Below are 22739 nucleotides of genomic sequence, written 5' to 3' on the forward strand. Positions count from 1 at the left end.
AGTTCACCTTTAAAAGAAGCACTTGCATGTTTTATAGATATATTGCTCATGTCTGTGTGACAAATATTCGCTGAGTTTTATTTTAATTTTTGTGACAAGCTCCAGAAAAAAGTTCATGGAGACTGAAATCACAACCTGTTTGTTTACTTTATTTTACAAAAGCACATTGTTTTGTTTTGATTGTAAGTTGACACAAATAAAAGTAAACCCTTTAAAGTTTCGAGTGATGTATTGCGTTCATCTGTACGATCATAAATGGTGGAGTAGATTTTGCTGCTATGTAAAAAAATACATTATACAGTACAGTATACAACACAACTCACACAGAAGTCATTTTCAAACCAAGCAGCTTTCTGTTGGTCAAAGAATCCGTGAACAACTTGAACACCTTGCAAAATCTGCATGGGGAAATTTTTTCACCTTCACACAAAATTCCAAATTGCATGGATTCCTATTGAAAAGACAATGGTAGATGTGACCACACCTTGTTTTTTTGTTTTTTTTTGCACTTACACATCACACAATAAAGTTCTGCAGCTTGTCAGTGAATCCTCCTCAGACTGTGTCCTCAGAACACAGGTCATCCAAATCTCTTCATCCCACGGGCGTTTAGAGGAACTGCTCAACTCAGCTGAATGTCGGAGATGTCAAGAGATGAATGCTTTCTTGACCGTGGATTAACATGCTTGGCTGCTGGGTTGGCACAAAGTGAGGACAATTTCAGCTGTTGTTAGGGATTCAAAGTGATGGTTAATAAGAGAAAACTGAACAGAGCACATGCAGTTCAGCTTTATTGACTTTGAAAGGATAAGGTGTACGTAATAAAAACCATTATTAACGCAAGGTAATCTTTTTTTTTTTTTTTTTTAAGCAAAGTCATCTCATGTCTTTTTCTCATAATATTCTTATCCTTCCAGACACCCTCAATACTGTAAATGCTTTAGATCTCACTGAGCAGTGAGTAGGCTTGTGTTGATAGCTACAGATGAATATAGAAAAAAAGTGGAGAATGCAAGAGCCTATTTTGCACTGCCAATTGTTCTGGAAAATTGCTCTGGTGATGTGAGATGGTTTTTCTCTACAGCTCTCCTCAGACTAAATATGATTCAAAGACATTTACATAGCTGCAAATTACCTTGGAAAATGAAGATCCAATCGCATGCCTTGAGGATGACATAAATTTATTTAAATTAGTGTTTTTCCCCTTTCTTTCTGAAGCACATTTCAAAGTAATATTTTGTTCTTGGGCTAAAGGAAGAACTTAATTCAATATTGACACTGCTCTTGTGTGGCCATTAACTTGAACATGTTAATTAACACACACACAATAAATTTTAAAAAAGCTCTGCAATTACATTCTCAAATATTATGTATGAATAAAAGACTGGGGGTCTTAATCTCCAGTGATTTGAGGTTAAGATTCATGTCAACCAGACGTACGACTGGGAGAAATAAATGGAGCTGTAATATAGTCCATGAAAATGCTCCTCTCCTTTGGGAAATCACATCACTCCTGCATTCCACAAAAACACCCCCACTCACAACCTTTGGTCTGTACTGCAATTTACTGATCGGCAAGATATGAGATCCACACTTGCATATCTATTCCACACTTGCTTGATTGCATCGATTCCTCCTGTCTGCCTTGCTGCTGCTGTTGAGTTGGTTTGCGTCTGTAAGCTTCGTATCTGTTTTTAATCATTATTTACTATTATTGATTGTTGTTTATACTGCTAAATATAACTTACTCAACATCACACATTAACCTGATATCACTAGCTTCAATCTAAATCGTTATTGCTAGCACAACACGCTAGTAATTCGCTAGCCTGTTTGCGTGCCATCCGTGCACTCTTTATTTATTTATTTATTTTTTCTCTCGCGCGCTCACACCTTTTACGAGTTCATTCAAACAACTGTGGTGAGTAGGATCAGTCAACAAACACGGTGAGTCATGTCATCTTCTCCTCTTATTGTCACTTGCTCTTCATGTAACATGTATAGCATAGCCTTCACTGTCAGCACAAGATTTACATGTGATAAATGCAGGAAGATAGTCAGGTTGACGGAGAAGATTTCAGAACTAGTGTAAGAGTAAGAGTGCACGGGCTTTAGATACTGCTTTGGATGCGACTAGCTTAGTGAACTCTGTACATTGTTCGGTTCCGGCTGCCAGTGCAGCCGGGCAATTGGGTGATGGTGAGACACTGCAGTCGCGGGACAAAACACCGCTCTTCCATTCCGATTACAACATCAAACAGGTTCAGGTTCAAATTTAAAAGTGCTGGCTAATGCTATTCGTAAATTCTCTAAGATTATTATTCACGTCGGCACTAATAATGTTCGACTCCGCCAGTCGGAGATCACTAAAATTAACGTTAAAGAGGTGTGTGAACTCGCAAATACGATGTCAGGCACTGTAATTTGCTCTGGCCCCCTTCCTGTTCGCAGGAGTGATGAGATACTTAGTAGACTGTCCTCACTCAATGGCTGACTGTCTAAGTGATGTCCGCAAAATAATATAGAATTCATAGACAATTGGAAAAGTTTTTGGGGCAGACCTGACCTGTTGGGGCAGACCTGACCCTGCTGGGATGGTGCTGCTCTTCTCTCTAGTAATATGGCACATAGTCTTAGAGTTCAAACATGAATTGGGGCTCAGGTCAGGAAGCAGACAGACTGGCTAAACTGACCATCTGCTAGCTGTCTCACGTCACTGAGGTCAGATAAATCCCATCACACAGAGACTCTTTCACCTAGATATCATCATATAGAGACTGTGTCTGTTCCCCGAATTAGGAAATACAAAAAAAAAACCGTCCAAACCCATCTAAGGGTAACATTTTGATTGATGTTCAACAAATAAAAAACAAATATAATACAAATGAGCAAATGATAAAGCTTGGGTTGCTGAATATTCAATCCCTTACTTCAAAAGCACTTATTGTTAATGATATGATTACAGACTATAACCTAGATGTGCTGTGTTTGACAGAAACATGGCTACAAAGCAAACGATTACATTACTTTAAATGAGTCCACCCCCAAGATTACGGTTATAAACATGAACCTCATCTGAAAGGCAAAGGGGAGGTGTTGATTTAATTTATAGTAATATTTTCAGAATAACTAAGAAATCTAGTTTTAAATAAAATTATTTTGAAGTGTTGGTGTTTAATGTAACAATATCTAGTGTAAATGATAAATCACATTTGAGATTTGTGCTGGCTACAGTATACAGGCCACCAGGGCACCAAACAGACTTTATCAAAAAATGTGCTGACTTTCTATCAGAGTTAGTACTGGCTGCAGATAAATTCCTAATTGTTGGTGATTTTAATATACATGTAGTTAACGAAAAAGGATTGGCATTTAAAGACATTCTTAACTCTATTGGAGTTCGACAACACGTGTCAGGACCTACTCATTGTCATAATCATACTTTAGATCTAATATTATAACATGGAATCAATGTTGATGCCATTGAAATTCTGCAGCAGAGCGATTAAATCTCAGATCATTATCTAGTCTTGTGTAAACTTAATTTAGCCAAGGCTGCAAAGCCGACTCCGTGTTACAAATATGTTAGACCTATCACTTCTGCCACTAAAGATTGCTTTATTAATAATCTTCCTGATCAGTTTCATCATCTCAGCATCCCAGATAGCTTAGAAGAACTCGATATTGCGACAGAAACTTTTAACTCTCTCTTTTCCAGCACTTTAGACACAGTTGCTCCGTTGCACTTAACCCTTTCGCACATACGATCACACCGGTGTGATCAGTCTAGGCTGGTCCCTGGAGCGTACGATCACACCGGTGTGATTAGAACGGTCAGTGCATGGCGTCATCAACTGCTAAATTCAAATCAACGCTTTCAAGCGTTGGCTGGCGCTGAGCCAGAGAGGGACTTTCTCAGAGCTGTCATATATCACAACTGTTCAGTGTTTTCAACCACATAATGTTTATGTTAGGTTTCAGACATATAAATTCACATAAGTACTAAAAAAACTATACATTTAGAGTTTGTAAAATACACACTTATGTCTATGGAAGAGGCAATAATAATACTTTCCATTATAATTAGACACATTTTATTCATATCAGATACACATTGAGTAAGTAACTTTAAAGTTTACTCTATTCTTGTCCCAGTTCACCAGCCACTTACTTTTATGTATTGAGGGAGAAGTGGATGAATTCACGTGTTGTAAATCCAACAGATCCGATTCTCTGAACTGCGTCTGCGGCACAAACTAACATGGCAGCGCCCATCGCGCATACAGCACAACTAACGCGATCGTTATTAAGGTGTTTAAACAACAAAACACTTCCACTTGCATATATTTGACAATCGGAATATCAGATATTTCATGCCATAGCTAACAAATTTGTGAATATTTTAAATAAAAAAGGAAAAATTACATTAAAGCAGATCATCATTCATTCAATGCTGTTGTTGCTGCGGTGTGTCACGTGACAAGCAATGATGCGTCACCATAGAAACCATAAAGTGACACGTTCTAAATAACGGCCTTGAAAAACTCACGCTGGGGGGTCTGCCAGAATATTTTAAACTTACGTGTGAAAGGGTTAAAAAAGATTAAAGAAAATAGTCCAACGCCGTGGTACAACGAGCACACTCGGGCCCTTAAGAGAGCAGCCAGAAAAATGGAGCGCAACTGGAAGAAAACAAAACTAGAGGTATTTCGTATTTCATGGAAAGAGAGCTCGATTGCATACACTCTTATCCCTGAAATTGTTTTAATTCAAACTACTTAGGTACAATAAACATAAACTCCAAAATGTTTGCACAATTTCTCCATGTTTTTAGTTTGTTGTACGATTTGCATGATACTTTTCATTCTATTGAAAAAATTGAATGTACTTAACTTAGCTTATTTTTAGTCTGTTGTCAATGCAACGCAATACAAGGAAGATGTTGATTGGCTCTTTGAACTGACGTCAGATATGGATGCAGCGCGCATTTTCATCTGTTCATCTGGACTTTCATAATGCACGTTTGCTGGTGAGTGAGTAGGACTTTACATTTTGGTCTGAAACAGCGAATACATTATAAAACAATGATACATGAGATGTATAACATTTAGCCAGTAAAACTAAATGTAAGTTTAGGCTGTGTTTACATGTTAACGTTCGCCATCGTGTTGTATCGATCAGTCGCAACCGACACTTTTATATAGTTCTATGTTACGACATGCTCTTTGGGATCGTCACATTTAGAATGTAATGCTTAACCTTTTTTGATCAATAATTCTCATTAAACAAATGAACGAAAACATCGTCTGTTGTGTAAGACGACATATTTTTTCGATGGTGTTTTTGCATCTTGGCGGTTTGCCATATTAGAAATGTTCAACATGGCTTAAATACAGCGCAACTTTAACATTAACCTTTTAGAAGTTTTTACATTTCTTTGTGAGTGAAGTATTAAACAAAACAGCTTAAATTGAAATTCGATTGCCCGCAAGAAATACTAGCCCATGCAGTTGTCTTAAAGAAATGCAACCTCGTGCTTTATTTAATTTTTTTGCGCAACCTCGTGCTCATCAGTGTGGTGTTAGCTAGTACATTTCATTTAATGCGAGTCTATTGTATCATCACATGCTAAATAAATAAATGGATAGCTAGATAGTACTTTATTTTGGATATAAATTTTGTAGATAACAGATCAAAAGATATATATTTTTTCTCGTTATTATGTAAAAAGCAATCTAAAGTTTTTTGTTACTCTGCAGATTCAAGTTCAAAGCAAGGCTAATCAAGATGATCTGGAAATGTAAGTATTGCATATTTGCTTGTGACAAAAGGGGATACTTGTTAAAACATTACAGACTTAAACATGGGAGCTATGCAAGAAGCCCGCCTTTTCCATGCCTATATCAAGAATGTTTATGTAGTTTTAAGTCTTTCAATAGCCTTAAAATACACTTATCCCGTTTTCATACAGCAACTGAAAAACAACAATCGGAGGGAAAATTTGAAGCTAAGTTTCGCTGTCAACTTTGTGATTTTCTTGAACCCTGTCAGATTACTGAATATTTTGCCCACCTTCGGCATAGACATCTCAAAGACCACCAAAAAGTTCAATGTCCTTTTCAAGGCTGTAGCTTTGAAAGCAGTGTATATTCCACGTTCAGTGCACACAAAAGTAAGCATCACCAAGATCAAAATGAGAGAATGTTTAAACCAGAGTTAATAGTAAGAATAGAGAGTAATGAGAATGAAACTGATGACAGTGTAATTGACACTCAGGAATGTGCTGTGCAGGAGATGCTTCCAGGTGAATTTGGCCAAGATGATTTCAATGCAGAAGCAAGCGAAACACAATCTCAAGATTTAGGAGAACAATTGGAACATAATTTAGCAGCTCTTTTTTTAAAAATGCAAACCATCCTTCACATGCCAGAGAACTCTGTTCAGGAAGTAATTCAACAGCTTTGCCAAATAGTTCAGTTGTCCCTGCCACTTTTGCACAAGAATGTGAAGGCTGTTCTTCAGAAAGACTTTGGAGATGTAGATGAGTCAGTTTTGAAAGAGGTGGTTGAGACTGTGGCAGAGAGTGACATATTGTCCAAATCATGTGGAAAAAATGGATGTCTTGCAACTAGTAAAAGGAGAGCATCATATGTAATGCGCAACTTTCCTCTGGTAATGCCTATAGAGTTTGTTGTTGAGAAAGGAAGAAAAACAGTAGCATATGTTCCCCTCTTACAGATGCTACAAAAACTGTTAAACAAGAAAGACATTTTGGATAAGGCTATGTCAAAACAAGAACATAAAACACATGAATATAGGACATGTAGTGATGGCTCAAACTTTAGAGAGAATGCACGTCTTAGTTGTGATGAATTCACAATCGCTCTGGGTCTATACATTGATGATTTCGAAGTGGCTAACCCTTTAGGAACATCTAAAAGAAAACATAAGATGTGTGCACTTTATTGGGTTATTGCCAACTTGCATGGAAAATACAGATCCACACTAAACTCAATTCAGCTTGCTCTTCTGTGCAACACTGAAACAGTTAAAGAGTGTGGTTATGAAAGAGTTCTGTACCCACTTCTTTGTGATTTAGCCACTCTCGAACAGCATGGGGTCTACATTGAGCATCTTGGTAGAAGTGTTAAAGGGACAGTGCTCTTTGTGTCAGCAGATAACCTCGGTGCCCATTCTCTTGCAGGATTTTATGAAAGCTTCATTGTGGACAAGTTTTGCAGATTTTGCATGGCATCCAGGATTGACACACAACACCAAGAGGTAAGATCTGGCGCATTTCAACTCAGAGAGAGAGATAAACACAACAGGCATGTGCAAGAAACATTGCAGGATCCAAATTCAGGTCGAAACACAGGTGTGAGAAGACAATGCCCACTCACAGCAAATTTGGAGCATTTTCATGTCATTGGTGGTTATCCCCCTGACATATTGCATGATGTCTTTGAGGGAATAGTCCCAATTGAGTTGTCTCTTTGCCTCAAAGACCTGATGGCAAAGAAATACATCACCTTAGATGTGTTGAATGAAGCTATCAGATCATTTCCTTATACATTTGCTGACAAAACTGATCAGCCTCAGCTGATTTCAAAGACCTTCTTAACCAAGGGCACAATTGGGGGAAATGGTCATGAGAATTGGTGTCTAATTAGGTTTCTTCCTCTGCTTATTGGCCATAACATCCCTGAGGGTGACAACACGTGGGAAATACTCATGCTCCTCAAGGACATTGTTGCATTAGTTGTGGCACCTCAGTTTAATGAAGAGTCTTTATACATCCTTGACTACAAAGTAGCAGAGCATAGGGACCTTCTGCAGTCAACCTTCCCTGACTTTACACTGCGACCAAAACACCACTACATTGAACACTACGCTGAACTGATTAGGGTACATGGTCCACTTACTGAAGTCTGGACAATGCGCTTTGAAGGAAAGCATAAGTTTTTCAAAAAGGTTATACGTGATGCCCATAACTTCAAGAATGTTGCCATGACGCTTGCAATGAAACACCAGAGGGCTCTTAGCCATCAGCTAGACTGCAGTTCTTTTTTCAAGCTGGACGTGGAAATGGCTAAGGTTACACCAGTGTTAGTTACCACCTTTCCAGAGAACATTCAAAAAGCACTTGGTCAAAAACTCCCTCAAGCTCAAGCACTTCTTGTTGCACCATCTGTCTGCATTAATGGGACTGATTATAAGACAGACATGATACTTTCAGCTGGATCATGTTCAGGGCTACCTGATTTTAAGCAAATTACTCACATTGTTGCAGTGAATACAGAGGTACTTTTTGTGTGCAAAGTGATGACATCATGGTATTTTGAGCACCTTCGTTCTTTTGAGCTTTGCTGCCCAGATATGCCATCTTTTTGCATACTTCAGCTTAAAGACCTGAATGATATTCTTCCACTTTCAGCCTATAGTGTACATGGTAAACTGATGGTGACATTGAAGCGTTTTATTCTTTGCTAAATGAACTCTCTTTTGTACTTTCCTTCCAGATGGCTTCAGAAACCATGACTTTGCGAGTTATTCTTACGGAAGCTGATATCAGTGACTCAGTTGAAGAATTAATTAGTTGTTTAAAAAACACTCTGAGACTGGACTACAATTTTACTTTACAGTTTCAAGATCCCGAGTTTGATAACGAACTTTGCAATCTGACCGTTTTGTCAGAGCTCCCTCAGAAGCCAACTGTGAAAATCATACCGGTGATTGAATTGGTGACACTCTCTTCAGGTGAAATGGATACATCAAGTGATATGTTGAGTGATGCTCCAAGCACTGCAGAGACAGTGTTGATCTCGGAATTACCCCAGGAAAAGAGAATGCCATGGCCTGATATCTTTTTTGACTCCAAATTCTCTGTCGATGTTGAATTTAGGCTGCGTCAAGCAAATTTAATCTACTTGAAAGATGGAACGCACCTAAAAGTGACAAAGGAATTGAAACATGACATTCTTCAGAAACTTGCAGAGACCATATATTCCTTCAAAGCATACCCGACTACTGAGGATCTACGAGCTGTTGCAAAGGAACTGGTCAATACTCACCCCTGCCTTCAAGAACCTGGATCGCCTTCTGGATACTGTGGATGGACAAACAGTTTGAAAGACAAAATGGGAAATTACCGATCCAAAATGAGGTGCCTTGGACACACAGATGTCATGGTTAATGCTGGGAAAAGAGGAAGATACTCTACGAGCAGTGATCCACCTAACAAGAACATTAAAAAGCCAAGAAAAGGGGAGGTCAACTACTTACCTGACCTCCCAGATGGGCAGGATGCTTCCAGTCTCGAAATGCTCAGACAGCAATTGGTCGATGAAATGAAGAGAAAAAACCCTGATGCCGTCTTTATTAATCAGAAGATGGACATGACTCTGTCCTTGAGGAGAAAGGATGTTGTGATCAACAAGCCTCCTGTAAGCCAAATACTTCAACGTTGGCCAGCACTTTTTAGAGAAAGTCAGGTAAAGGGAAATGCCTATGTTTGCAACATTTGTACTGAAATGAGTATTGATAAACATGATGGTTAGATATTAATTTGAAATTTGTTCATTTTTGACAGTTCTCGTAACAAATGCTTTTTTCCTTTACTATTTCAGGTGTATCAAGAATTCAACCGGGTGGTTGGGAAGAACCTTAAGCAAGAATTGTATGGGTCTCTTGATCGTCACTGTCCTCAACTGATTCAAATCTTCAGGTCAAAGAGAGGTCTCGCCGGACAGATTTTGAGCGATCTTCTGCAACAAGCCAAGGTTTGTACATTTAAGTTGATGCCATTGTTTGCTTAATTTTAAAATGCAGTCTGATATGATTATTTTTAAAAGGGTTAGTTTACCCAAAAATGAAAATTCTGTCATTAATTACTCACCCTCATGCCGTTCCACACCTGTAAGACATTCGTTCATCTTCAGATCACAAATTAAGATATTTTTAGATATCATTCCATAGAACACAATTTAACCTCCACTTTCAAGGTCCAGAAAGATAGTAAAGAAATCGTTAAAATAGTCATCTCAACTATAGTAGTTCAACCTTAAAGGATTAGTTCACTTCTGAATGAAATTTTCCTGATAATTTACTCACTCCCATGTCATCCAAGATATTCACGTCTTTCTTTCTTCAGTCGAAAAGAAATTAATGTTTTTGATGAAAACATTCTAGGATTTTTCTCCTTCTAGTGGATTTCAATTGGCCCCAAACAGTTGAAGGTCAAAATGACAGTTTCAGTGCAGCTTCAAAGGGCTGTAAACGATACCAGATGAGGAATAACGGTCTTATCTAGAGAAACGATTGGTCATTTTCTTTAAAAAAACAAACAAACAACTGTGTATACTTTATAAGCACAAATGATCGCCTTCCAAGTGCTACCATCTTCCGTATTCTTCAAAAAGCTTTGCTGTATGTCCTACACAAAAAAACGGAACTGGCGCCACATTCGTTCCGTAAGTTGAATAGGAAAGGTACATACAGCGTAAGCTTTTTGAAAAATACGAAAGACGGAAGCACTTGGAAGGCGATCATCTGTGTTTATAAAGCATATACTGTACATTTGTAATTTTTTGAAAATGACCAATCGTTTCTCTATATAAGACCCTAATTCCTTGTCTGGTATCGTTTAAAGCCCTTTGAAGCTGCACTGAAACTGTAATTCTGACCTTCAACCGTTTGGAGGCCATTGAAGTCCACTATAAGGAGAAAAATCCTAGAATGTTTTCATCAAAAACCTTCATTTCTTTTCGACTGAAGAAAGAGAGACATGAACATCTTGGATGACATGGGGGTGAGTAAATTATCAGGACATTTTTATTTGAAAGTGGATTAATCCTTTAATATTATGAAACGACGAGAATACTTTTTGTGCACAAAAATAATGACTTTATTTAACAAAATCCTCTCTTCTGTGTCATTCTCTTATAATGTTTATGTCCAGCGCTTCCAGGTTCTACATCAATAATGAGTCGACATTCTGATGTAGAACCTGGAAGCTCTGAATGTAAACAGTGTATGAGAATGACACAGAAGAGAGGATTTTGTTGAATAAAGTCGTTATTTTAGTTTTTGTGCACAACAAGTATTCTTGTCTCTTCATAACATTAAGGTTAAACCACTGCAGGCACTTCAACTGTTTTAACAATGTCTTTAGTATCTTTCTGGACCTTGAAAGTGCTGGTTATATTGCTGTTTATGGACAAGTCAGATACCTCTCAGATTTCATAAAAAAAAATCTTAATTTGTGTTCTGAAGATGAACAAAGGTCTTACAGGTGTGGAACAAAATGAGGGTGAGTAATTAATGATAGAATTTTAATTTTGGGGTAAACTAACCCTTTAAGACTGTTAAGTAACAGTCAAAAGTATGATAAATAGAAATTGCCTTTCTTTCATGTTGACAAATGATACAATGTATTCTCTGCAACCACCACACCTCAGACCTCTGATCTCTCTGACATGCGATGTGTTGCCATGAGAGGGCTTCCAGTACTTCTTGGTGATGACCCAACTGAGTTCTTCAAAGCATGCTTTGTAAGTATTATTAATGCATTTTTACTGTCATAGGTTTATTATAATATTTTCAGCTGGAAATATGTAAATGTTACTGTGCATTTGTTAGTAAAAACAATAATAAAAAAAAACACCAAAAACAATGTTATATTTTACATAAATGTTGAATGAAATGAGTGAGGAAGTTTTAATTTTAAATCATTCAGGAGAAATTTAAATTTATGTCATGACACCTTTAAAACACTAAAATACAATCAAGGTTAATCTCATAACGTTTTATTTTAATCAGTAATTCATGTCATATGTAAAGACTTGTATACAACAGAAAAACATACTTAATGTTTAAATATAACTGAACTCCTGGATGCACTTGTGTACATAATTAACAAAAAATTATGCTTGCATACAACTAAACAAAAAAATGTCCAATAAAATTAATATCTAGAAAAAAACTGTACACTGCTAAAATGTATTTTAGTAATCTCCAATCTCTTGTCCAGGCTTCTGATGATGGAGACTCGTACCAACATGTGCCAGTTGGAATCCTCAGCTTAGAAAATGAAGATGTGGCTCTGCAACCCCTGTCCATCCACCTCCACCCATCCTCGGTGGGAATCATCTTAGAGGGGAATGTTGTAATGGACAATTTAGACAACATACCCCAGGCCATGTGTCTTCTTTTTGGTTTAACTTACGCACTGCACCTAGACTACCCAAAGTGCATGGGCAACACCTTTCTTTTCATTCAGCAAGTTTTGCTAGGTTTAGGCAAGAAGGAGTTGAAGGGCAAGATTCTGGCTGTTACAAATCAGCTTACCATGTAAACAGGTACAGTAAATGCATGTTTCTTCTGGATCTCTTTCAGAATCGTTAGATAAAAAACTTTCCCTTTCATTGAACTATGCCTTAGGGTTGGACAAATGTTCATGTTCCTTACTAATAGTGTAACAACACTGTGCTTGTTAAATATTTGGAAAAGTTTTAAAATACTGTTTTAAAGATTTAAAATTGGGTAATTGGTACTTAAGATATTTCATTGTTTTTGTCAGTCTTTGAAAACTGATTTTGATTAGTGAATTCAAATAAATTGTAAGTTCAAAAATGATTGTTATCCTTTGTCCTTATTTGTAATGCAGGTGTATTTTTATTAAATCATTTACAGTAAATAGCTATATTTAAAATAAAGTTTTGGGTTCTGTCTACTCACAACGTTCATCCAGATTGTAGGTTTCACATATGTGTTCTCTGCATAATTGTAAGCCTTTACAGGTTGATTGAACTTAAAAAATGTATGGAAACTCGTTGCCCTAAAAAAGTTAATTTTGTATTGTTGAAAAAACACCACATTTTAAGTTTAATGTACCTAAAATTTCAATTCCACTGCATTTAAAACTGTTAGTTCAATGAACTAAAAGTTTTCAATTAAATGCCTTTGAAATCTTAAGTACATTAAACTTAAAATGTGCTGTTTTTTCAACAATACAAAATTAACTTTTTTAGGGCAACGAGTTTCCATAATTTTTTTAAGTTCAATCAACCTGTAAGGGCTTACAGTGTACAGAGAGGCCTTAAAAGCAGCTAGATCTGCTTATTTTTCAACCCTATTAGAAGAAAATAAACAAAACCCTTGGTATTTATTTGAAACAGTGGCTAAACTAACAAAAAATAAAGCTTCAAGCCCAGAGGTTTCCAAGCGGCACAGCAGTAATGACTTTATGAACTTTCTCACTTATAAGATTGATAACATCAGGGAGAAAATTATAACTATGCAACCGTCTACTACAGTATCGCATCAGGCAGTGCATTGTAGTCTCCCTAAGGAAAAATTTGATTCATTCATTGCTATAGAAGAGGAAGAATTCGTTAAACTTGTTAAATCATCTAAATCGACAACATGTATGTTAGGCCCTATACCGACTAAGCTACTGAAAGAAATGCTTCCAGAGGTCATAGATCCTCTTCTTAATATCATTAATTCATCTTTGTCATTAGGATACATACCAAAAACTTTTAAGCTGGCTATGATTAAACCGCTTGTTAAAAAACCACAACTTGATCGTACAGAATTAGTCAATTACAGGCCGATCTCGAATCTACATTTTCTGTCAAAGATACTAGAAAAGGCGGTATCCTCACAACTATGTTCCTTTTTACAAAGAAATATTATCTGCGAGGATTTTCAGTCAGGATTTAGACCGTACCATAGTACTGAGACTGCTCTCATTAGAGTTACAAATGATTTGCTCTTATCATCCGATCGTGGTTGTATCTCTCTATTAGTGTACTCGATCTTAGTGCTGCATTTGATACTATTGACCACAACATTCTTTTAAATATACTCAAAAATTATGTTGGCATTAGTGGAATTGCATTACAGTTTTTTACAATCGCTATGACAATTTTTTCAATACTTTTAACACATTTCCTAAACTCTTAACTCACCAACACACCTACAACACACAATTGGCAATACAGTTAATTTCATGCTCAAAATCACACATTGTAAACTAAACTCCAACACTAATTTTCAAAATACAATAATACACTAGCAACAATACACTATGTCTACCAAAACACTGCAAACATGTCTCAAAATCAAATAATTTTTCAATACACTAACATATGTTCTCGTTATATACACAATACACTAACATATGCACTGCAGTTTCTTTTGAAACCTCTCTACATTTTTGTTTTGTTGGGTTTAGGTCTTTTGCTGCAAAAATTCAATAAAAAAAAGACCCATCTCAGAGTGCTAGAATGTACGGTTAATGAAAAAACGAAGACAGAGACAGAATTGCTGCAATAAAGACTTTATTTGCAAAAGGACATTACTGCAAGATAACCAAAATATGCAATATAGCTGCCATTTATTATGTGAAAATACAAAATATACGAACAAAAAAAAAAAGAGTCATCTTCTAATATGCCCGTTCTTCTGCATTTGGCCACATGTTCTCATCCTCATCACACCTGATATCTTCTCTGGCAAGGCATCATGGGAAGAATCTTTTGGCATGCCTTATCCACCCCTGGCAGTGTTCAGCTGTGATGTCTTGGCATGCAGCATCCATTGCATCCAGGAGGGACATTTGGTCCTGTGGATGATGGTCAAAAACCTTCCATCTCCAGGATGAGAAAAACTCCTTGTTAACATGGGCGTCAAACCATGCTGTGACTGCACAGGAATGGTGGAATGCCACATTGTCCCATGTGATCACGTATATTGGCAAGTGGTCTCTCACCTGTCCCCTTTCTACCTCTGGCACAAGTCTTTCGTGCAGGTCTTCTAAAAACAGGAGAAGGCGGTTGGTGTTGTAGGGGCCAATCTCACATTTATGCAGGAGTGCACCATCGTTGGAGATTGCGGCGCACATGGTGATGTTGGCTCCTCTCTGGCCCGGCACAGTAACTGTGGCCCTTTTGCCAATTATGTTTCTTCTGCGCCGACGCCTTTTCTCTAAGTTAAAGCCAGCCTCATCAACGTAGATCATTATATGTGGGATTTGATTGGCCTCCAACTCCATTACTCTCTGAAAGTAATCAGACACAGTGTATGTAAATGCTTTGTTGTATATCTACTCTATGTCCTAATGTTTTCCAAGTTTATAGAGTAGTTTACTGCAAAACACATAATGTATAGTACAGTAATGACTGTATTGCATAACCTTACCTGGCCGTATTGGTGATGGAGTTCTTTGATGCGCTCACTGTTCCTTTCAAAAGGAACTTTGTATAATTGTTTTATTTGGACTCTGTGTTTAGCTAGAGTCCGAGAAATGGATGTTGTGCTGCAATGTTCCTAAAGACAAGGTTGTCCTCTACAACTCTGGACTGAAGGTCCTTCAGTTTTATGTCATTGTCAGCAATCACCATGTTGACAATAGCAAGTTCCTGTTCTTCCTGCCCCCTGAGGGAGGTAGACGTTGAATCCTTAGAGGGACAAAATACAGTTACATATTAGAGAATATAGTCACTGTAATACATGGTAACATTATTTACACTTTGCAGTAGGAGAAGCAATATCCTACCTGTTGGTTTCTCTAAAAATCCAAACAATTGATGCCACCGTGTCCCGGCTTAGATTTGGCTGTACTCGTTCACCAGCCTCTCTGTATGATAGCCCGTGGTTTATGACATGGTCTATTATAGTAGCTCTTATTTCATTAGTTACCCTAGCTCTGGCCCTTCTTTGAGCGCCACCACGCATTCTAACTCCTCTCCCTTGCCCCACTCCTCTCCCTTGCCCTTGTCCCACTCCTCTCCCTTGCCCTTGTCCTTGTCCCACTCCTCTCCCTTGTCCTGGTACACGTCTTCCTCTACCTAGTGCAGACATTTTTCTTTCTTTCTTTTGTTGCTCTATATTGATTAACTAATCAATTGTAAATGACTTGTTACTGAATCTACAAAACATACATAAAATAATGAACATATGCATAGTCATGTTTTTTAAATGATTAGTTAATCATTAACTAATCAATTGGTAATTTTATAACACAATTTACAAAACATACATAAAATGTTAGTATATCACTTGCTAATCAATTATGAATATTTTGTAAATGATTAGTTCATCATTAACTAACCACTTATAAATGACTTACAACTGAACGTTATTATAAAGTGTTACCTTATTAGTATTATTTTTATTTTTTATAGAGGAACATAAATTGCTTTTCAAAAACAATAAACTATATCTACACAGGTGGTGCTTTAATTCCATTGTAGTGTTTTGTTTATTTTGTTCCATCGTCTGATAAATGCAACATGCATAGTACGCAAATGGTGATAGTGTGCTGTGAGAGCTGTGGTCCAAAAATAATTAACAATTTACTGTACATTTACAGTTACACTTTTAGCAGAGCATGCTAATAAATCTAATTAATTAAGACCAAATTATTCTGTGAAACATATTTGGAACAAAAACAAACAAATAAATAGTTTCTTCCATGTTGTTGCCTTGGAATAAACACATTTTTCACTTTGCAAGCACATGATGCATATAAAATAACAGCAAAATGGTTAATAATAAAGAAAGGTTAATAATGATGAAGGGATGTATTAGCATGTCTCTATAACATGTTTGAGTGGTGCAATCTATTAGCATGTCTCCATAACCATGAGCGATTGTTAATAAGATGCATTTTAGAATACATTTAAATAAATTTGCTCAGTTAGCAGATGCTTTTACTTATTTAAAAGTTCATGTTAAGATAAGAGTAATACAGCAAAATAATTCACCACAAGGACATATGAAGTGCTGTGATGGATGGATGGAAAACATCCAACAAACAATTTGCACTACTGACATATCTATAATATATGTGCAATACGACTTGAGCAGGAGTGCATTATGGCTCTATATCACAGATGTGCTGATATAGAACCACATCGTATGAATGCAGATATGATATTGCATTTATACAACAGTTTGACGGAAGACGTATTTTGACGGAAGACATATCTAAATAAATAAGGAAAAACTAAAGAAAGTAAAAAAAAAAAAACATTTTGTGTGGAACTACTTTCTTACAGATGCGCCCGGGCCTCCATTTCAATTCTAAAATGTCTCTTTGGAACTAGCAAAGACGTCTTTGGCTGTTTCAGTGAAGTTATTAGTGTATTAGTGTATTAGAGTATTATTGCGTTGTAGAGTATTATGAGAGAAAGAGAGACTGTCTCCAGTGAATCTAGATTGAAGGCCTGTTCACACCAAGGACGCTAACTATAAAAATAACTATCATGATAACTACATAAGTGCCCACATCAGCGAATTATATTCTTTTGTTTATTCTAAGTGTGCACTGCAGTTATGTCGTCTCCTGCTTTTAATGTTTGAGTTTTTTAAAGCAGGATGAATTCTGATTGGCTGTCAGCGTTTTTATCGTTCATCAGATAAAAAAAATAAAAAAATGTTCTGAAAGTGAAACGATATTGTTTCTCTGTGCCGTTATCCTTATAGTTGTGGTGTGGACTCATCTAATCCTTTATATTTAGAACGATTTTTAGAACTATATCTTGATCGTTATCATTACAGTTATCGTCCTTGGTGTGAAAGGGCCTTAAGTCTTGTACTGTAGCTGGCCTTCCTAATCAGTTTGGTCAGCTGTTCAGCAGATGACGTATAAAAAAATGCTCACTTGTAGTTATTTACTGGTAATAACCTGAGCCTTTTTGTACAGTGCTGTTATCTAGTTAAGCCTGGTGTTTGGATGTTTTAACCTGAACTTGTTTAATGTTTTACAGAAAGAGTGATTTATTCAACAAATTGGTTTAGGCTATTGAGAATTTGGTTCAGAGAATGTTGTTTAGTGTTTTAGCAATTCAGAAAAACTTTAATCAAGTTCAGGTAGTTAAAACAGTGTTTGCAAATCTCATGCACTCTTTTTGCAAAACTCTAAACACATTCTCACTCACTAAAACACATTTCGCACTGTGATGCACTTATGTTTCAAACCACTAAACACAGGCAGGCAAGAGTTAAATACAACTACAACACAGTTGTCATCATTAACACACAACGACTAAAAATTGTTTACACTTTTTTCTAATGATGTGTCCAAACCATCTGTACATAATAGTCAGATCAGAGTGCCAAAATTGACTCAAAATGTTGCACTGAATGTTGATACCAACAATGGTTGGAAACAATATAAGAGGGAGAGGAGGAAGAGTATGAGTAAGAGGAGGAGGAAGAGGAGGAAGAGGAGGAAGAGGATAAGGATGAGAAAGAGCAAGGTGTGAAGAATGTTGTCAAGGCTGGATCTGGCTTTAGGGGTTTTCCCTTTGCCTGCAGAGATGACATTGTCTGTGATGTGGACAAAGTCCTCAGGCCGGACAAAACATGAAGACAGAACAAAATCTCTCTCACTGACCTTTTGCAGTTGCACAACTCTTTTGAGTGTACTGTAACATGCCTTTCATTTAGAATTCTTTACTGTAACCTTTTTGGCTTTTGCAGTTGGGTCACTGTATTTTCACAGTATGCAAGTGCTGAATATACAAACATTCAATAGTATACAATATTCAGTACAATATTATACTTTCAGAGCATACTGTATACAATTTATTCACCTCACTACTGTAAGTTGTCATTACTATACTTTTTTACGTAATTGACAAATTTGTTTACTTTGTTACAATATATGTGACCCTGGACCACAAAATCAGTCTTATGTGTAATTTTTTTTTAATTGAGATTTATACATCACCTGAAAGCTGAATACATAATCTTTCCATTGATATTAGGTTTGTTAGGATATGACAATATTTGGCCTAGATACAACTATTTGAAAATCTGGAAACAGGTTGCAGAAAAATCGAAATATTGAGAAAATCGCCTTTAAAGTTGTCAATTTCTATAGGCGATTGTGCTGCATCCACTGACAAAAATAATTTTTTTATATATTTAAGGTGGGAAATTTACAAAATATCTTCATGGATCATGATCTTTACTTAATATCCTGATGATTTTTGGCATAAAAGAAAAATTGATAATTTTGAGCCATACAATGTTTTGTTGGCTATTGCCACAAATATACCCGTGCGACTTAAGACTGGTTTTGTGATCCAGGGTCACATATATATATTTTTTAACTGCATGCTTTGGATTCCGTGTTCTCCATTATTTGATGTAGTGTCTAATGAATGATCTGTAGTGTTTATAATGTTGACTCGCTGTATGTATGATCTGAAAGCATTGTTTGATTTTGATCACAGGTTTTGAGGCAATTGTTTGATTTAACCAGAAGTGTCAGAAGTTCTCTGAATGTGGTTTGAAAATTTAATTTGATTTTGTGTTTAAGGTTTTGAGAAAGTGAGTGATGGTTTCAAGAAATGGGTTTTAGCAGTTCAGAAAAACTGTAAGTAGTAAAACTGATGACACACTAATAAGAATCTCAGGATAATATAAATAGGGCCACGGTTGATTATGTGCTTTGGACAATGAATCCTAGTGGTGGGAGACAAAGACGAAGAGGAGTAGGAGAGGAAAAGAAAAATGAATGGGACAGGGTCAAATGACATTGTTTCTGATGAAATACAAAGCACTATAGTTGACCATGTTCTTTTGCATGGAATGACCATGAGGAAAGTTGGTCTAAAGGCTCATCTACAGGGTTTTTACACATACAGTATAACACAGTAGCAGTACTTTAGATGGGAGAACTTTCACTATTCTATGTACAGAAAATTCTGAAGCACATTTTGTACACCCTCAAACTCGTAATTGTCAAACTGATTTGTACGTACTTCTTACATTTCATATTTTTTGCAGAACTGAGAGACGACTGCCTAGGGGAAGGAGAGAAAGTCTTATGTCAGAAGACTAAGAAACTGCTCTAGTATGGCAAATATGTTCAATATCAGTACTGCAATGCAATGCAATTTGGCCAAGGATCCTGTTTTTTTTTTGTTTTTTTTTACTGTACTGAAATTGACAGCATAGGCTGTTTTGTATTGAAATTCCAAGTTCATGTTCAATTATTTGGTATTTCAACTTTTCTTTTCTAGTGCTTTCCATCTACTGAAATATCTCTTTACAGTACTCTTTAGCTGATTGTTGCATTTCACTGTATCTGCACCCTTCTATTTATGTTGTATACTGTAATAGATATTGAGCAGTAAAATTATACCTGATTGGCAAAGGGAATAATAAAAAAAAATAAAAAAAATTATTGATCTCACTAGTGTCTAATGTTGTAGAGTGTATGTTTTTGAGGGCTTGTGTGTCATGTCTAAAGTCAAAGTTTGTTTTTTCAGCAAGATTGAATGAGATTTTGAGTGAGAATAAGTATTGAGTGGAGAGCTTCATTTTTACCTGAAAATAAAAAGTACTAAACATTGCCTGTGGACAAAGTGCTCAGGCTGGACCCAACATAGAGACCCGATGCTGATAAGTATTTTATAATTTTTATTTTGAAATTGAAAAGTACAGCAATTGAGCCAACTAATTGTTTCTGTAATAAAAACGACAGCCGAGACACATCCGAGAGATGGGCCTGAGACCCCCACCCTCGTATTTCTATTTATGTTTTCAATTTGCACAAGTGGTCTGTTTTAATAGACCATATAAAATCTACAAGACTGTTTTGTAAGTTATTAGTGTCTCCTGAAAGGAAAATAAAATGTTTGTGCTTTTATTCACAAAACACAAACAATGTTACTTGGTCTCATTCCTTTATGCAATTTTGCATATTGTGTTTCTCAGATACAAAGATTAAACCTGAATGAAAATGAAGAAAATCAATGAATAATCAAGTAAAGTACTTTAGCATATATTAAAAGTAGGATTTTTGGGGTACTGTCCTTTGTAAAAAATGTTTTGTTTTTTTTGTATTTGAAAACACCAAAGGACTAGCCTGGATGCCAGACGAACTTAGCCCCGTCCACAACATTTTTAGGTCGGGGAAGTTTGGTCTGGACTTGTGGTGCGTTCAAGACGCCACATGAACGCCACCACAATGTTGTAAATACCAGTGGGGAGCTTGGGATTTTCTCTAAGCCCTGATCTTTATGAGTTGGTGGTGTGTCACTGAGAAACATGGTGGAATACCACAATACTTCAAGGTATTTAGCAGTGATATTGTCAGCCTTTTCTATTTACAGCGCAGTTAGCTAATTGCCTGCACAGAATATGATCGCATTATAATATAACAATGCAACATGTAACGATAAAGTTGGCAGTGGCTTCATAAATTAATTAAAAACATAAAAAAAAAATCAAAAAGTACAGCTGATGCTCATTTATTTGTTCTTCATTTTCTAGAACAAGAGTTTAAGAATCTTACTGTTGTCACGGCTCCACCAGATCTACAGACTCATTCACTCTCCCCTGATTTCTAATCACCACACCTGTACCTCGTCACCTGTTCACTATATACGTTCACTTGCACCACTCTTAATTGTCTGATCTCGTCTTTCCATGGACACACAGACTCTACCTCGATCCTTACCTGTTCCACTTACCTGCCATCCTCGTCTTCCGATCCCGTTCCACGAACCTGCTATCATCGTCAGTGACTCTCATCCACGTCTGCCATCAGCCTCGTTCCGTTCTCTACCTGTGAAGGACAATACTGTTATTCATCAGCTAAGTTCCATTCAACTATCTTCATTGTGTTCAACTCACCATTTACATCTGCTGGTTTCCGTGCTTCTTTTCATAATAAACTTCAGTTACATTATACTCACCTGTCTGCTTCATCACTCTCCGTGACAGAAGATCAGACCACATGCAGAATCCCACGGAACCCGCTGCGGATCCACCCCGCAATCCGTTTGCTGAGTTGGTTCACGCAGTCAGATTATCACTTCCGCCACCTTCTCCGGATAATCCACCTTCCCTTCCCGCCGATGTTCATCACGCTGCTCACCCATCTCTTCTTCCATCATCACCTGTACCATCCGCTGCCTCTGATAGTCCCATGGCCCGACCAGCGACATTCACCGGTGAGGCGGAGGACTGCAGCGGATTCTTTCTACAGTGCTCCCTGTATTTCGAAATGCAGGCTCATCAATTTCCCAGCGATTCTGCCCGATTTTTTTTTTTTCATATCCTTGCTGTCTGGCCGCGCATTCCAGTGGGCACAATCACTGTGGAATTCCAACGCCCAAGTAACTAAACCGCTCAACAACTTCATCAGTCATTTCAAAGAGGTGTTCGGTCAGACTGCTTCGGAACTCTCCATCCACGATCAACTATTCAATCTACGTCAAGGTAAACACTCAGTCTGTTCCTGTGCCTTACAGTTTCGCACCTTGGCGGCATCTAGGGGGTGGAATGAGACCACCCTACTCACTGCTTTTCGCCATGGTCTTAACGCTAGTGATGTATGTCTCGAGACCGGTCTTGGTCTCGAGACCACTTTTACGTGGTCTCGGTCTTGTCACGGCCTTGACGGTCTTTGGTCTTGGTCTTGTCTTGGTCTCGGACTTCTCGGTCTTGTCTAGGTCTCGCTGTCTCAGACCGACATAGTGGTCGGGGAATTTAGCGATACAATACTACAATATCCACGACGACACAACGTTCGATAATGCAACATTATTATCCGCAACGGAACGGATTGAAGCGCGCGTCCGAGTGAAAGTGCGGCATGTGCGCGAGCCACACCAGAAAACACTTTATCCGCGCCACTGATCGTGGTGGCAACGAGCACTTTGATCACTTAATTTAAAAAACACATATCAGTGACATGATGGGTTTTAACTTCA

The 22739-nt window shown here is 37.3% G+C and overlaps 2 protein-coding genes and 1 long non-coding RNA gene across 3 annotated transcripts in view; all 3 read left to right on the forward strand.

Moving 5' to 3' along the window:
• The window catches only part of oprd1a (opioid receptor, delta 1a), a 67007-nt gene that overhangs the window by 31191 nt on the left and 13077 nt on the right, over nucleotides 1-22739 (forward strand). The window lies entirely within an intron of this gene.
• LOC309511613 lies at nucleotides 5587-8572 on the forward strand. Its single transcript, XR_014210724.1, has 3 exons — nucleotides 5587-5800; nucleotides 7205-7281; nucleotides 8520-8572. It is a non-coding gene; the product is annotated as an uncharacterized lncRNA (long non-coding RNA).
• LOC309511500 (uncharacterized protein) lies at nucleotides 8625-12405 on the forward strand. Its single transcript, XM_082186745.1, has 4 exons — nucleotides 8625-9491; nucleotides 9627-9779; nucleotides 11457-11549; nucleotides 12029-12405. Exons 1-4 carry the CDS (start codon nucleotides 8763-8765, stop codon nucleotides 12350-12352), a joined length of 1299 nt encoding a protein of 432 aa, XP_082042871.1. The 5' UTR covers nucleotides 8625-8762; the 3' UTR covers nucleotides 12353-12405.

Source organism: Leuciscus leuciscus (assembly GCF_965113295.1).
Source record: "Leuciscus leuciscus genome assembly, chromosome: 12".
Classification (NCBI taxonomy): domain Eukaryota; kingdom Metazoa; phylum Chordata; class Actinopteri; order Cypriniformes; family Leuciscidae; genus Leuciscus; species Leuciscus leuciscus.

What these genes read in the sequence shown, in the direction of transcription:
- LOC309511500 (XM_082186745.1), top strand. Translation starts at nt 8,763, where the DNA reads ATGGATACATCAAGTGATATGTTGAGTGATGCTCCAAGCACTGCAGAG. An exon ending in ATCTTCTGCAACAAGCCAAG is followed by an intron (nt 9,780 to 11,456) that starts GTTTGTACATTT and finishes ACCACACCTCAG; the next exon opens with ACCTCTGATCTCTCTGACAT. An exon ending in AGTTCTTCAAAGCATGCTTT is followed by an intron (nt 11,550 to 12,028) that starts GTAAGTATTATT and finishes TCTCTTGTCCAG; the next exon opens with GCTTCTGATGATGGAGACTC.